Raw genomic sequence first — 16,450 nt, forward strand, 5'->3', positions numbered from 1 at the left:
TTCTCCCACCTGACAGATGAATCAACAGCATACCACTGCATCTATCAACATGAAAAGGCAAAAAAATTTGATCCAGACCAGACTAACCCAGACATCTTCCACATCCTCCCCTGAGAAGGAATCTGGGGAGATAAATTTAACCAATCTTCCTGAAAAAGAATTCAAAACAAAAGTCATAACCATGCTGATGAACTTGCAGAGAAATATGCAAGAACTAAGGAGGGAGAATACAGAAATAAAACAGTCTCTGGAAGGACTTCAAAGCAGAGTGGACGAGATACAAGAGACCAGTAATGGACTAGAAATCAGAGAACAGGAATGCAGAGAAGCTGACACAGAGAGAGATAAAAGGATCTCCAGGAATGAAAGAATATTAGGAGAACTGTGTGACCAATCGAAACAGAACAATATCCGCATTATAGGAGTACCAGAAGAAGAAGAGAGAGAAAAAGGAATAGAAAGTGTCTTTGAAGAAATAATTGCTGAAAACTTCCCCAAACTGGGGGAGGAAATGGCCTCTCAGACCACAGAAGCGCACAGAACTCCCATGACAAGGGACCCAAGGAGGGCAACACCAAGACACATAATAATTAAAATGGCAAAGATCAAAGACAAGGACAGAGTATTAAAGGCAGCCAGAGAGAAAAAAAAGGTCACCTACAAAGGAAAACCCATCAGGCTATCATCAGACTTCTCAACAGAAACCTTACAGGCCAGAAGAGAATGGCATGATATATTTAATGCAATGAAAGAGAAGGGCCTTGATCCAAGAATACTGTATCCAGCACTATTATCATTTAAATATGAAGAAGGGTTTAAACAGTTCCCAGACAAGCAAAAGTTGAGGGAATTTGCCTCCCACAAACCACCTCTACAGGGTATCTTAGAGGGACTGCTCTACATGGGAATACTCCTAAAAAGAGCACAGAACAAAACACCCAACATATGAAGAATGGAGGAGGAGGAATAAGAAGGAGAGAAATAAAGAATCATCAGACAGTGTTTACAATAGTTCAATAAGCAAGTTAAGTTAGACAGTAAGATAGATAGTAAAGAAGCTAACCTTGGTAACCACAAACTTACAGCCTGCAATGGCAATAAGTACATATCTTTCAATAATCACCCTAAATGTAAATGGACTGAATGCACCAATCAAAAGACACAGAGTAATAGAATAGATAAAAAAGCAAGACCCATCTATATGCTGCTTTACAAGAGACTCACCTCAAACCCAAAGACATGCACAGATTAAAAGTCAAGGGATGGAAAAAGATGTTTCATGCAAACAACAGGGAGAAAAAAGCAGGTGTTGCAATACTAGTATCAGACAAAATAGACTTCAAAACAAAGAAAGTAACAAGAGATAAAGAAGGACATTACATAATGATAAAGGGCTCAGTCCAGCAAGAGGATATAACCATTATAAATACATATGCACCCAATACAGGAGCACCCAACATATGTGAAACAAATACTAACAGAATTAAAGGAGGAAATAGAATGCAATGCATTCATTTTGGGAGACTTCAACACACCACTCACTCCAAAGGACAGATCCTAAAATCACCATAGTAGTATTATAGAGTAAAAATACATAGATGTTTGGAAAGAAGAAGAGGAGACTCCAAACAGAGATTAGAGATAGAGAGAGGGAAAACTCAGAGTATGTCACTAAATATGAGGGAACAGAGTTATGAATGAATTGCCAAGTAATAGTGAAAGATCTTCTAAGCAGGTGTCATGTAGATAATATTTGGCCAATCTGTCATAGATTCACTTTTCTAAGAAGCAGCAAAGTGCTTTGAAATTATTTAGTGCGCCTGTCTTTTAGACTCCATTTACTCACTGACTTTGTCTTTTAGTATTTAGAAAATATATTTAGTATTTATTTTGCTGTGTACAAGGCACTCTCTTAGAAGTGGGAGATATATGATGAATAGAAGGTTCCATCATACTCTTTCTGCAAAAGAAACACAAGCAAACAAATAATTGTAATACAAAATAGAAGGGTCCATAAGGAAAAAGACTGTAGGAAGTGCTGCAGGAGGCCCGAAGAGCACTGAGCTCCTCTGTGTGTCTCACATGCTGTTCCTTTAGCCGGATTGCCCTTCTGCTTTACGCACCCAAACTCAGCTGTCATGTCATTCTGGAAACTTTCTTTGACTTCCCTGTTTGTTTTATATAATTCTTTAAGAAAAATGATGGCGTGTATTGGACAACATTATCTCTAAAGCAATCACTAATAAAAAGAGGAAGGGAGGGAAAGGGGATGGAAAGAAAACCAAAACTGAAGAAATAATATATACTTGTCATAAGAAACTCAAACAATACAGAAAATGCGAGGAAGATCACCCAGGATCCCACTACATAGAAACAATCATTATTCACCTAAGGTTGACATCATCCAAATATATCCTTATAGGTTTGTACATATAAAAAGATAGGTAGAAATAACTTTACATAATTAGGGTCAGAATATATAGGCTATTTTAAGCACTCAGTTTCACTTTAAGAAGATTAGTGTAAAAAAAAGATAAACTTCACATAAAGGAGTCTTTATGAGATAGTAATTAGTAAAGGATCCATCTAAGGCTAACAAAACAAATTACATAAAACATTGCAGCTTTGGTGATTTTATAAAGCTGGAAGTCTCTCTGTATAAGTTTTACTTTTCAATAGCTCAATATGACTCTGCTGTGAATGATGAAGAAATTAACACCTTCACCTTCTTTTTCCCTTCTTCCCTGCACCCCCGCAACTGTTTCCTGATTTTCAGTTACAATTACATCATCACTGTTTATAACATTTATCTGCCTTTCTGGAACCTAACCCATATATTTGTTTATTCTCAGCTCACTATTTAAATGTATTCTGTTCTCACATCATTTCTAATGTCATGGTGTCTGGCTTCACATTTTAGAATTCCTTATTCGTATTCACCTCTTGGTTGGCTAGATTTCATCAAGTAGTTTTCTCAAGAAGGACCTCAGTACCCCCCGACATCTTCTATACTGTCTTTTGGTCACTTTTATACTAGGATGACAACTGTGCCAGGCATAAATTTATTGAGTCATGCTTTCTTTTCCTGAACCTTTGACATTTCTCCATCTCCTGGAATTGTGTTAAACCAATTTGTTTCTTTACTACTACATACGCATACCCATCTTTATGGATCAGAGCTGCAGTTTTCAAGGAATAAACATGGGTTCTTTACCTTTGCACGCACTACACTTAGAGAATTATTACTACGAAGGCCAGCCACAGCTATGATACACTGATGTGAGCCAGGGTGTTGGTAGAATATTAACCACGCCTCATTCTTTTCCTTTCTAGAGATAATTGATGACCTCACCAACCTGGTGGAGAATACAGACGAGAAACTCCGGACTGAAACCCGACGTGTGAATGTGGTGGACAGAAAGTCAACATCTTGTGGTAAAGAATAGCTACTGTTACAGAATGGACGTGTGGTCGTGTGCAAATCCCTTGCAGATTTATTCTGCTTTAGGTTCCCCACGTCTGTCTAATTACCGCGAGGATGGGCTGCTCTCCTAATGCGGGCAGTCACATTTGATGAAGCGTTGAAATTGCCAAAAAGATGCCTACATCGTGTTGAAATGAAATGAACTGTTATGAGTGCAGGGGAAGTAGAATGCATTGTTAATGTTTAAAAATTTTAAATAAGAAACCTTTCTTTGTGCTTACAGAGAATAATAGTTTGGGAAATCATATGACATTATGCAGATTGGTGCTGTAGGTCTCACGGGTTCTAAAGGCAACCTTACTTACACTGTGCCGTTTTTTAGTTGCAGGCTAAACTGTTGAAGCTGAAACTACTGAGCAGTTAAGAGCTCAGGTTCAACAGAGTCAAAACCCTCTATGTAGTGATGTTATCTTTGGCAGTCACTTGACTTCTTAATACCTTGTACATAAAACAGGGCTATACATACCAAGACAAGAATTACTTGGAACGATTCTTAAAATACTGGTTTTCTGGCCCTCCCCTGAAGATTCTGGTTGAATAGGGCTAAGTTGAAGTTCAGGAGCATCCATTCTTTAGCTAGTACATGAAGCAATTCTGATGCAGGTCCTTGCTATTCTGCAGAAGTTGTGATACAGATTTTTGTGGGGTTTAAATTATATATGGCCTGTGCACAGTACCCTGCCAAAGGTAAGTGGTGATTAACGGTGGTGTCAGAAGTAGTAACCACAGTAATTGGTATTTGGTGCTTCATCTCACAAAGGTATAGCAAGTTAAAAAAGCAAATAACTTTACTATAAATAGAAGAACATTAGCACTAAAAAAAACTAGTGGTCTGAGTGCAAACTTTGCCTCTTTGCCCTTTCAATATGAAGAATATAATGGGTCCTTCTGATCCATCCAGTATTAGAACCGGAACCTGTGTGCAAGGGTCACCTGAGAGTGTGCAAGGGTCACCTGAGATGTATAGCTTGAGAAGCACTACCTGTGTCTGCTGGTTAAACAGAAGTCTAGAAATACAGGGTAATGAGGACCAGGCAGATTAGGGACTCTGGAACCTCGGAGGGAGTGGAGCATCGGGGGCTACCTGCTAACCTCTTATCACCTCTTCTGCCCCCACAACCCAGCAGCTCTCAGCCCCCAGGTGCCAGCTCAGTCTGTGCTTCTGTTCTATAGGCGTGTGCTTCTTTCTGCTTCCTGCCCAAGCAAAGCCTCCTTCATTTTGCTTTACCAACCTCCTTGCATAACTTCTGTCCACAGGAACATATTTCTTTGCACTAGATCCTGAAACTTTGGAGACAGAACAAAGCGGGCCCACTCCCACCTCCATCTCTTATCTCTTACTATCTTTGATTTGTGTATAAACTTAATCTTGCTGAGCCTTAGTTTCCTGAGCTGTAAAAAAGCAGATAATCTGGCTATCAAAATTTAATTGTGTAGAATATGTGAAGTGTCTAACACTGGCCATTTTCCTGAAATTCCATATTGATGTGGAGAGGCCCAGAGCACAGTAGTTAAGAGTGTGGGCCTTAGAGCCTGGACTCACATCGCAGCTCCACCACTCACCAGCTGTGGGACCACAGGGAAGCCCACATTCCCCTTTGCCTCAGTTTTCCCATCTTTGAGGTGGGAATAATGGTATGTACCTAAGAGGGTTGTTGCAAGGAGTAAATGGATTAATGTAAATAAAAATATAGGTATAGGTATAGATGATACTGATACAGGTCTTTAGATAGATATAGATATGGGTATATAGCACTTAGAACACTGCTTGGCACATTATAAGCAGTGAGCAAGTATTAGCCATTATCTTTGTATGTGTAAAGTAGGAGAAGTCTTCCCAATTGACTTTCCTGGGGTCTTTTTTATGTGCTTAAGCTATCATGTTGCTATTCATTTGGAATGAACATATTCATAGATATGTTGGTAAGTTTCTGTATTTGCAATGTAGTGACCCTCAACACATATCATTCATTATGTCATAATGAAGAATGTTACTTCTTCTGTTGACAATTTTTTATTTTGTGGTATTTATACCCAGAAATGTCCATGAAGTCTTCTGAACTAAACTCGGTTTCATTTATTTTTAAATAGAATAAATTTAGAGACTCCCAGAATTACTAAAATGCATGTTTTTAAAATTTAGTGTTTTAAAATATGTTAACCATAAGTTTATCTCATGCTTCATTTATGTTTAGTTACATATAGATAATCTGTCACACTTATGTGTAGTAACTCAGAAAGGAGAAGTACAGCAACATGGCAGTGTTATACAGATACTGAAAGAAGAAATTTCTTTACTTTTCCAATGGAAATACTTTATAGAGAATTATTTTTCTTATCCCTTCTATTTTTTCATAATATTTACCCAGCAGTTCCATCAGTATTATTGATGAACACCCAAAATAACTATCATTGTACCATTTCTGGTGCCTGATACCCTTAAAGGAAATGTATTGCTCTTATATTTTTTAAGGGAAATTTGTAATTATATATATGTTTTTTGCATATTGATAAAGTTCGGCATATGGCCTCTAAAGCTCAAGGGAGGTCAGGCTGGTATTACGATACCCAGCAGTTAACTTCTAAGTCTTTCACTGATCAGTATTAAGCCTGTGAACACAAGATATATTATGAAATTTACTTATTAGTAGGTCTACCAGCCCTTGGCAAAATTAGCCTGACCTTTTTTTAAATTTCAATAGTGGTAAAATATACATTGTTACTATTTTTAAGTTCAGTGGCATTAAGCATATTTACATTGTCATACAACAATCACCACCATCTATCTCCAGAACTTTTCCGTCATCCCAAACTGTAACTACCCATTAAACACTAACCCCACATTCCTCTCCGCCAGCCACCATTCTCTTTCTGTTGACTACTCCAGGTACCTCATGTAAGTAGACTCATACAGTATTTGTCCTTTTGCATATAGCTTATTTCACTTAGCATAATGTCTTCAATATTCCTCTATGTTGCAGCATGTGTCAGGAATTCCTTCCATTTTTAGGCCGAATTAATAGTCCATTATATGTATATACCACATTTATATATTCATTTTTCTGATGATGGAGGCTTGGGTTGTTTCCACCATTTGGCTATCGTGAATAATGCTATTGTGAACATGGGTTTGTTCAAGTGTCAATTCAAGTCCCTGCATTTTTGCATATATACCCAGAAGTGGAGTTGCTGAATCAAATAGAATTCAGTGTTTACTTTTTTTGAGGAACCACCTTATTAACCTGTTCTTCTGTTATGCTCCCAGTTTTTAAACTCTTAGGTACTTTCTAATAGTTTCTCTTTTTATCTGATAAAGTCCATTTGCAGGCATGAATCAGGGACGCCTGACAGGGGCAGGCAAGTGGGGTGGGAGTTAAGGCCCTAAGCCATCCCCAGTTAGGAAGTGTAATAGGAGACGCTTCCACCATTGAAGTGGGTCCCCTTAGGGTAAAAGTGAACCAAAACTAAACCTGCCCTTGGGGGTTGTGGAGAAGACAGTCTTGGCATTGAAAAGAATAGGAGACAAAGAAAGGGACAGACCATGGTTCTTGACAAGGTGTGGTCACTAAAAGGCCTTCATATGGATTTGCATCCTGGGTATCCATACTCAGGATGGGCCAGGAAACCTTATTCCCTAAATTTGGTTTGAGGCAGACTCACCTGTTGGAGCTCCAGAGCTCCTGGCAAAAGCAGTGAAATATGTATCTGGAGGAGGACATATTTTTCCTTGGTCTCTAGAAACCAACCAAAAATAAAATTTCCAGGTCAATGACCAGCAGACAGAGATAGCATAACATATGTGGAAACAGCACAACATGAGCAAGGGCCAGCAACAGACCACAGAGACCAGTCTGCACAGACTTGCAGTGTTGGAATTATCAGATGTAGATTATAGGATCAACTATGCTTATTATATTTAATGAAAGAAATGACAAGCTATTCCTCAGAGAATAGGAAACTGTAACAACTAACAGAAAATTTGAAAAGGGACCAAATAGAACTGCTAGAAATAACCGAAATTTAAAGCTCAATGAACATAGCTGGTAGCAGCAGAAAAGAGGATCAACCAGAAGATAGATAAGAAAAAAATAAACCATATTCCCTTTTCATAAATGCTTACATTTACAAGGTTATCCAAGTGCACGAAAGTTACATTACAATCTTTATAAGAAAGGCATATATAGGACAAGGGCTTCGTCCAACAGCCTCACGACCTAGCAAGGAGTTAATCACCTGCTTTTCCCAAATGCAAGACCAGATTGATCACTTATATGTAAACATATACATACATGAAACTGCCAGGAAAGTATGTTTTGACATACTTTGGGGGATGAGAATTAAGCAAGTCACTCAAGGGTTACTGTTCAATAGCCTTGTTTAACCAGGAGGATTTTAGTGAGCTGAGGATAGCAGCAGGCGTATCATCATTTTACTTAAGGCAGTGCAAAAATAGGTTGCAAACCGTGAAATGGTCTTTTGTTTCCCTACCCTCAGCATATCTTCCTTCCTGACCTGCTACATCAGTCATAGATGCTTTTGCAGTGAGGAAATTTCTAGTTATAAGTACAGACCAAATTGCAAGGAGGCCACACAGAAGGGCCTGGTGATGAATTTGTTTGTTCAGTTGTTAACAAAGGATTCAAGCACCCCTTTGTGAACCTTTCACTCAGGAGCCCAGGCTTTAAAATTTTTACCAAGATCTTTGCATGGTTTTTCCTCTTTTCGTCGTCACCCATTCCTACCCCAATAATGACACTGAGTAGAAAACAATGTTGTTTTTTTCCAGCTTCTAAATGCAACTTAGACTGATCTTTTCCATTGGTACCTGCATGTATTTTCAGATCTGTTACTTGTATTAAGGACATCTCCATAAAAGCAGCATCTTTGTGATTGCAGTTTAAATATTCAATGTGCCTCGTCCTCATTAGAATTCAAAATAGAGCCTCGTCTGAGTCTGACGGGCAGAGCCAATTGTGAAAGGCCAGACTAAGAACCCTGAATGACTCGGTCTGAGGGACAGTGTTGCTTCTCAGCATATTGACTATTACGTAATGTTGTCTAAGCACATTTATTGTGATTTTAGCAACATAGTTTCAGAGATGTGGTTAGAAATCAGCCCAACTGATGTGGTAACACTGTCTCTACCTTGGAACCATTGGTTTGCGTTCAGCTTTGTGGAACGTGGTTGTCTCAGAGAGGAGAGCAGTTCAGTGGTAATTAAGGGTAGTGACGTACAGTGTGCATATGGAGCCAGGCAGACCTGGGTCACAGCCTGGGCCCTGCCGCTTACAACCCAGGTGACTTGGAGAGCTGATTGCCCTCTCTAAGCCTCAGCTTCCTTCTTTATTACAGTGATGAGTACACATGGGTATTCTGCAGATTAGGTGAGAACAAATTGGGTGACATAGGGACTGGTTCTAGTGAGTCCTCAGTTAACACCAGCTGTATTAAAATGGTTTGAATTGGTTGCTGAGAACTGCCTTAATAAGTAAGACTTTTTAAGCCAGCATAGAAGGGTCTTTAAGGAGGATAGTGGTGACTTGAGCTAGTTATGGAGGATATTGTAGAGCTAGGAAGTTCACATCCTCATTTAATTAGAAATGGAGTTGATTTTTTAAAATAAACTGCAATGCATAAGTTTCATTGTGTAAGTTGAAGCCATTACATGTATAAGTTGCAGCCATTACCAGTCATGAAATTAGTAAATGCCACCTGTAGGGCATGTGTGCAGGGTGCTGCCTGACCTCTGTATAGCACAAAAATACTTTCTCTTACATTATAGCTCCTTCAAACCTAGCACAACATAGATAATGGACTGAGTTCTAAGTTGTCTAGTTTATTTAACTGACCTTAGAGGCCATTTACTCTCTCAAGGAATTGTTTTTAAGACCTACCATGAACACAAACAATTGGGAGCAAAAGAAAAAGTATGTAGGTTCTTTTATTTATCTTACTGTCTTATCAAGAATATTCTTCTTAGCTGCAATTTCTCTGCTTCTTTCTCTTATCCTCCTTCATTGAGCTTATCCATTAAATTCCTGAGCTCCATTACTTTTTGCATACACATATGTCTGTCTCTTTACCCATGTGGCATCTTTCATTATTCCATTTCTATGGAGAAATGCCCAGTCCTTCACTAAGGCATGTCTGTCGTCAAAGCCTTTGTATCCTCAAGCTTACTGCTACCTTCCCATTCATTCATTCTTTTAGTCTTCCATGCCAACGCAGTTACTGGGGATCAGCTGTGTGCCAGGCACTGTGCCAGGTGCTGGAGCTAAAAGGTGGATAGGGCACAGTCCTGCCCTAGGGGGACTTAGAGTGCAAGACCGGGACACAGAGTATAAATCACTGATGACTACAGGTACCACAGGCAGAGAAGGAGCTGAGTCAGTCTAGGGGCTCAGAGGTTTCCATGCAGACACAACAGAGGGGCAGAGGTCTGAAGAATGAGGAGAAGAAGCTCCTTCTGGGTCTAGCAAAGTGAAAAACCGAAATAAGCAGGATGTGTATTAATACTATGACCCCATTTCCGAGTGGAGGGAGGGAGAGAAGGCAGGATGAGAGGAGGGAGGAACGATAGAAGGGTCCGTTTAAGTACTGCATGGAGGTGTTTATTAGAAACACGTGGACGGATGCAGGCTTGTGTGCAGTTAACAATGGTCACTTCCATGTGTGCAAGCGGCCCAGGCTTGGAGCTGGTGACAGATTATCACTGCTTCCTTTATGTATCTTCAGAATTTTTTATAATAAGCCCGCATTACTTCTGTGATTTTAAATACTAATTATAACTTTAAGGGAAATATACTTCTACTGTTATATTTGATACTTCTAGTCAATTTTTACTCAAATAGTATTTTTACAAGATTATAATACTGTATTTTTAACCTTTCTATCTTTTTTAAATTTCATTATAAGCTTATTTTTCTTTTGTTACCATTAATACCAGTACATCAAACAGATTACCATCATTTACTTAAGGTCTCTTGTTTGGGGGCTTTTAGATTATTGCCACATTTTGCTGTGTAAGTATTGCTATACTACATGCATAAAGTTTTTTTTCCATACTTAGGATTTTTTCTGTCAGATAGGGTATCAGGATGCTTCCAGGGCTGGAATCAAGACTGGCTATGGCTGCCTAACATTGATGAGGCCCTGATTGGAAGGTTGTTTGAGTCCAGAGAAGTGGCAGGAAGCCGGAGGAATGGGGGCGCAGAGCAGCCATCCCTGGGCGAGGAGAATAAGGGTGGGATGCTGCAGCCAGAGCTGTTAAGTGAGGCCATCGCCTCAGACCCATCCGTGCCTCTTGTGGTCAAAGGAGGGGTGCCTGACTGGCTGGTCCTGGCAGCCAAGGGTGGGTGGAGGAACCTGGCCGTGTTGGACTTGAAATAATGGGAACTCCCTCAGAATGGACATGGGGGTTGGATCTGGAAAAAGACAGGAAAACAGCCAGGAAACAAAACAAAACATGTTGTCCATTACCGATATATTTCCCAAGTAGATTTATTTAGACTCAGGGTGGGAGTGGTGTTAAGTCTTTTGATATGTATTGCCAAATTACTTTCCAGTGATGTATCAGAAACTGTCCCCAACCCAAACTGCTTAGCGACAGATTGTTGCCAGAATCCAGCGCCTCTCTTCACCCTCACTCTCCTTGAATAACTTGTGGAATTTGAGAAGGTCCTGCCCACCAGAAATAGCTCTTCTCCTTCGATTTCTGTGACACGGCATTTTCCCAGGACTGAGCCCACCGCTCCAGGGGGTACTCCTCACCTTCTTTGCCCATACGCCTGCGTGCCACTGTGTGTCGGGCCCTGAGGGGAAAAGTCCAAGAAGGTCTGGGGCCTGGAAACACTCGGTGTCTCAAACAAGAAGTAAGACTGACTGCGAAGGTCAAGGTGCCTGCCTGGGAGGCGTAGAAGAGGAAGCTGGACAGGTGGCCCAGGAACAGAGCATGGAGAGCCTAGGGGGCTAATTCAGCCTCACTATGTTGCTTTTTTCCCCTCTTCCCTCTTCTACTGAAGACAGTACTTAGGGCTCAGTCTTGTGCTCCTTCATTTTTGGCACTTTTTCTTTAAGCTTCTTCATCTGCTCTCGGATGGCAATGGCTTCATGGACAGCTAACAGTTCTGCATCTCAGACCTGGACTCCACCTGAATCTCAAGGGCTGTGTCTTCATCTGCTGCCAGTCAGCTTCACTTGACTGTGTCCAACACCCTCTCAAACTGTGCACATTCTTAGTAGACATGTTATCTTTCTCCCCAAATAAGTGTCCTCTTCCTATTTGTTCAGGCTCAAAGCTTCCTTCATCCCTGCAAATGCTTGCAGAGGCCAGACAGGAAACCCCATGAATGAGGTGGGCCACTGTGATTATCTCCAGTGGCAAACTGGAGGGTAAACAGCAGATTTTAGCCAAGTTGGAATGCAATGCCAGATTATCTGTTTATTTATTTTTATAAGAGAAGCCTGAAATCGGGGTCTTTAAGTGAAATCCCCAAATATTTTAGTGTTGACAATAAAATAATATATTCTAAAAATACCATGTCTTTTATATGCACTCACATCACTGCTGTCTGCTTTGATTTTGAGCCCCTACTATGGAAAAGCACATTTTTCTGCTAACAAATAGAATGTACACATCTTTCACATGCCCCTTGTGCGCCCCTAGGCCTGTTTGAGAATAACTCTGAAATCTATCCCTTTTCTCTTCAGCACTTTGTGTTCTCACCACTCTTCTTCTGGCCCTTGTCCCATTTATGTAGCCATTAAAAATAACAAGGAGGAAGTCTGTTTACTGGTATACAAAAATGTGTGTGATTGTAATCTTGATCATATTCATACAAACCTTGGCCTGCATCTCTAGTGTTGGTGTGTGAGTGCCGCAGACATTGAGCTGTCAGTATTACAAAGATAAGTAGGATGAGTCGCTCTGCTTAAGGTGCTCTTCCTTTTTATACATGTCTTTTTCAATTGATTGAAGACTGTTTCCCTCCCTAGACATATCTGCTATATTTTAGAAAAACAACTTTTCATCATGGCGATAATAGATAACAAGTAGTGAAACTGAAGAGTGTAAAACTCTTACGAGACCTGCTTCTGAAATCCTAGAGAATACTATGGCACTTTGATGAGCACATTGGAATTGCTCAATGTTCATTCAGGAGCTAAAATATACAACTCGCAGACCTGTGCTTCTCCTGGCTCCCTTAAATACTCCCTCTCTCCTGGGCCCTGTAGTCGATGAAGTTTGTATCATGCACGTGTGAAGTCTTTGTGGTCAGATATCTTTTACATGTGCCCACATTACTGTTGTTTGCTTTGATTTTTGAGTCCCCACTGTGGATAAGATTGTTTTTCTACTAACAGCATTTATTTGGAAAGCAGGAATAGGAGGAGTGAGTTCAAATGTTGATTCTTTAGCCGAATCCAGGCAAAATGAAACCTTTGAGAGAAGCGCAAAATTGGAAAACCTTTGTTTAATAGAAGGTGATTGATAAGGGCTGACAGCCTCAGAGCTATCACCACGACTGCCTCAGAGGCGTCCACACTTCTGTAATCTGTTACAAAGCTATCATCAAGGGGTCAAAATGATCACAAAGTAGCATCATTTTTTTATTATTGTTTTTGCTTGGTGTGGTTTGGAAAGATAAGGTGTGACTTCCAAGAGGAGCTTCTGTCATTATGGAGTAATAATTACCCTGTGAGGGCCCTGGTAATCGCAATGTGTGTGTTTCTGAGTGTTTTTTGATAATGTTTGTTCACAAGTATATTCATCTGCTTTCAGCCGGCCCTATGGGACCAGCAAGTACCAGCTGTGTTTAGAAGGACCATCAGTAGGCCTGGGAAGGACAGACTATGTTTTACATATTCAAAGTACACTTCACTTCAATTATCTCTCTACTACTTCTGGGGGAGAGCACCCCCACACCTGCTCAAGATATTTTGCCAACCCATCCTAACCCTTACACTAAAGTGCTTCTCAATCATATATTCTTCTTATTTTATATTTGTGAATTGAAATGAAATGAAAATGTGGATTCTAGTCTTGACTGAAATTACCCAAGTTTGGTAGGCTTGGGAGGGAAGTAACTTGATGTCTTTTCACATGTAAAATAAGTGTCTTAGACTGATGGTCTTTGAGGTTCCATCCGACTTTGTCATCCTCTTTTCATATCCCATTGAAGAGAAGTAGGCCCTCCCATACCCATCCTACACATGTGCACGTGCATGCACATGCAGTAGTAAATCAGATAGGAACCAGGGATCTAGGCCAGAACCTTGTCGATTTCATTACAGTTAAGGTGGCCAACACCTATAGATGCTTGCAGAGTTAAATCATTCCTGCCCAGCAACTTTTACCTTCAGTATTATGTATTGCTATGTTGGTTGAAAGTTTTTTTAACCAAACCTTTTCTCATTGTAACCAAACAAGAAAGATAGGGAAAAATTTTAATAGAAGATATAGAGAAAGTTTGGTGGGTTTTAGTATGTATTTGGGTAGGAAAATAAAGGTACAGAGTTAATGAGAGTAAATCCTGGGTTCTGTGTTCAAAAGCAGTTGGTAGATAGAGATTCCTTACACTTTTCTCTGAAGTCGGCATTATAGCTCTAGGGCTATTTCTAGTTACAGTTTTTAAAGTGAGTTGGTAGATGTTTTTACTTTTTGAAAAAAGTCTCTAAAATTTAAGTTTTTAGTACAAGTTTCCATGCCTGTTTCCTCTTAAAAATTGTATGTATAAAATGAATTAAATGGACATGTAGCTGGTTTTAGGGTTACTAAAATCACAATTGTTTGTGAGTAGATTATCTTCTTTATGTTTTATCAAAATGGAAATTCAAGTATCAGATTGTCTTCCTGATTTTCTGGTGCTTGCCACTCTGTTTAAGAGGCCTGCCAGCCCCAGCCAGTTATTGGTATGTGCTCAGAGAATGAGATGGCTTTACTTTAACATTAGCTGGGATACCCAACATCGCTTCAGAGAAACAGCAACCATTGATAAATAAAGCTGAACAGAAACAATCAAAATTAAAGAAGGAGTTGTCATATCTTATTATAAATGGCCATAGTAATTTCTAACTCTACATATGAAACATCTCTGTCAGCCACATTTATTGTTCTATCTGTGAGTAAATTCCTGCTCCCACTTGCTGGTCACCATGCATCGTGCTCCATGGGTGCCTAACTCAAGTGCAAAACTATGATTATAGTCCAGAAACTCTGCCCTTGTGACTTCTTGCTGATCATAATGAAACAGGTGCCCACTTGGAGCAGCACATGTTTGAATGAAGTAAGAAGGATTAGGTAGTTTAAGGGAATTTGTGGTAGTCACAAAATAAACAGATAACTCTCCCTTACCAAACCCCTTGGAAATGCCCTGTGATAAGCACCAATATTAATTTTTAAAGAACTTGACTCTAGACATTATTGCATTAATGAAAGTTTTTATCAGTTCTAGGCATCCGTTAATCGTCTCTAACAGAACCTCCCCAGTGACTCCATATTTATTTCTTGGCTCACCTTTTCTTTTTATCTCAGATCCAGGCAATAATGACAATTTTCAGTCACTGAGCCAGCACTAAACCTTAGAAAAATTTATTTGGGGCTCATTTTAAATCACTGATGGGTTTTCTCTGTCCATGAGCGTGAACACCGCGATCAATTTCTCTGGATTAGCAGCAAAGTGATCCTTGTATTGGACATGGTATCATCAGTGTTCTGACATGCAGGCCACCTTCTTGGCAGGCACCTCCGGTCTGTCCTCATGTCTCACGCCTGCAGCTCAGAGCTGACTGCACCGCACAGGCACTCACCTACCTCAGTCAGCCCTGGGGAGCATGGGTCTCCTGAACGGGCTCCACAGGCTCCTTCCCGTGTTGATTCGTGCTTCTAAGAGCCCTTCTCCCTCTTCTCTCTCTGTTGGCCCTTGAAGTGGTAATTCCCTTCAAAATGACTTTTGGTCTTCTGAAAAGTCTTACTTTTAAAAAATTTCTTGTAGATAAGGACTATGGTTTTCTTTCTTTTTTCTTCTTTTTCTTTTTCTTTTGGTATCATTAATATACACTTACATGAGCAAATTGTGGTTACTAGATTCCCCCCATTATCAAGTCCCCACCACATACCCCGTTACAGTCACTGTCCGTCAGCATAGAAAGATGCTATAGAATCACTGTCTTCTCTGTGCTATACTGCTTTCCCCATGCCCACGCCCCTACATTATGTGTGCTAATTGTAATGCCCCTTTTTCCCCTTCCCTCCCTTCCCACCCATCCTCCCCAGTCCCTTTCCCTTTGGTAACTGTTAGACCATTCTTGGGTTCTGTGATTCTGCTGCTGTTTTGTTCCTTCAGTTTTTGCTTTGTTCTTATGCTCCACAGGTGACTGAAATCATTTGATACTTGTCTTTCTCCACCTGGCTTATTTCACTGAGCATAATACCCTCTAGCTCCATCCATGTTGTTGCAAATGGCAGGATGTGTTTTCTTCTTTTGGCTGAATAATATTCCATTGTGTATATGTACCACATCTTCTTTATCCATTCATCTACTGATGGACACTTAGGTTGCTTCCATTTCTTGGCTATTGTAAACGGTGCTGAGACAAACGTAGGGGTGCATCTGTCTTTTTCAAACTGGGCTGCTGCATTCTTAGGGTAAATTCCTAGGAGTGGAATTCCTGGGTCAAATGGTATTTCTGTTTTTAGTTTTTTGAGGAACCTCCATATTGCTTTCCACAATTGTTGAACTAATTTACATTTGCACCAGCAGTGTAGGGAGGGTTCCCTATTTTCCACATCCTTGCCAACATTTGTTGTTGTTTGTCTTTTGGATGGTGGCCATCCTAACTGGTGTGAGGTGATACCTCATTGTGGTTTTAATTTGCATTTCTCTGATGATTAGCAATGTGGAGCATCTTTTCATGTGCCTGTTAGCCATCTGAATTTCTTTGGAGAAGGACTAAGGTTTTCATCAT

The 16,450-nt window shown here is 40.1% G+C and overlaps 1 protein-coding gene across 2 annotated transcripts in view; it reads left to right on the forward strand.

Moving 5' to 3' along the window:
- STX8 (syntaxin 8) overlaps nt 1-16,450 on the forward strand; it is a 292,360-nt gene that overhangs the window by 187,056 nt on the left and 88,854 nt on the right. For both annotated transcript variants that reach the window (XM_057500881.1, XM_057500882.1), the window contains exon 7: nt 3,334-3,435. In XM_057500881.1, coding sequence (XP_057356864.1) covers nt 3,334-3,435 — 102 coding nt within the window. The remainder of the gene's footprint in view (nt 1-3,333; nt 3,436-16,450) is intronic.

This window comes from Manis pentadactyla, chromosome 4 (genome assembly GCF_030020395.1).
Source record: "Manis pentadactyla isolate mManPen7 chromosome 4, mManPen7.hap1, whole genome shotgun sequence".
In the NCBI taxonomy this organism is placed as follows: Eukaryota; Metazoa; Chordata; class Mammalia; order Pholidota; family Manidae; genus Manis; species Manis pentadactyla.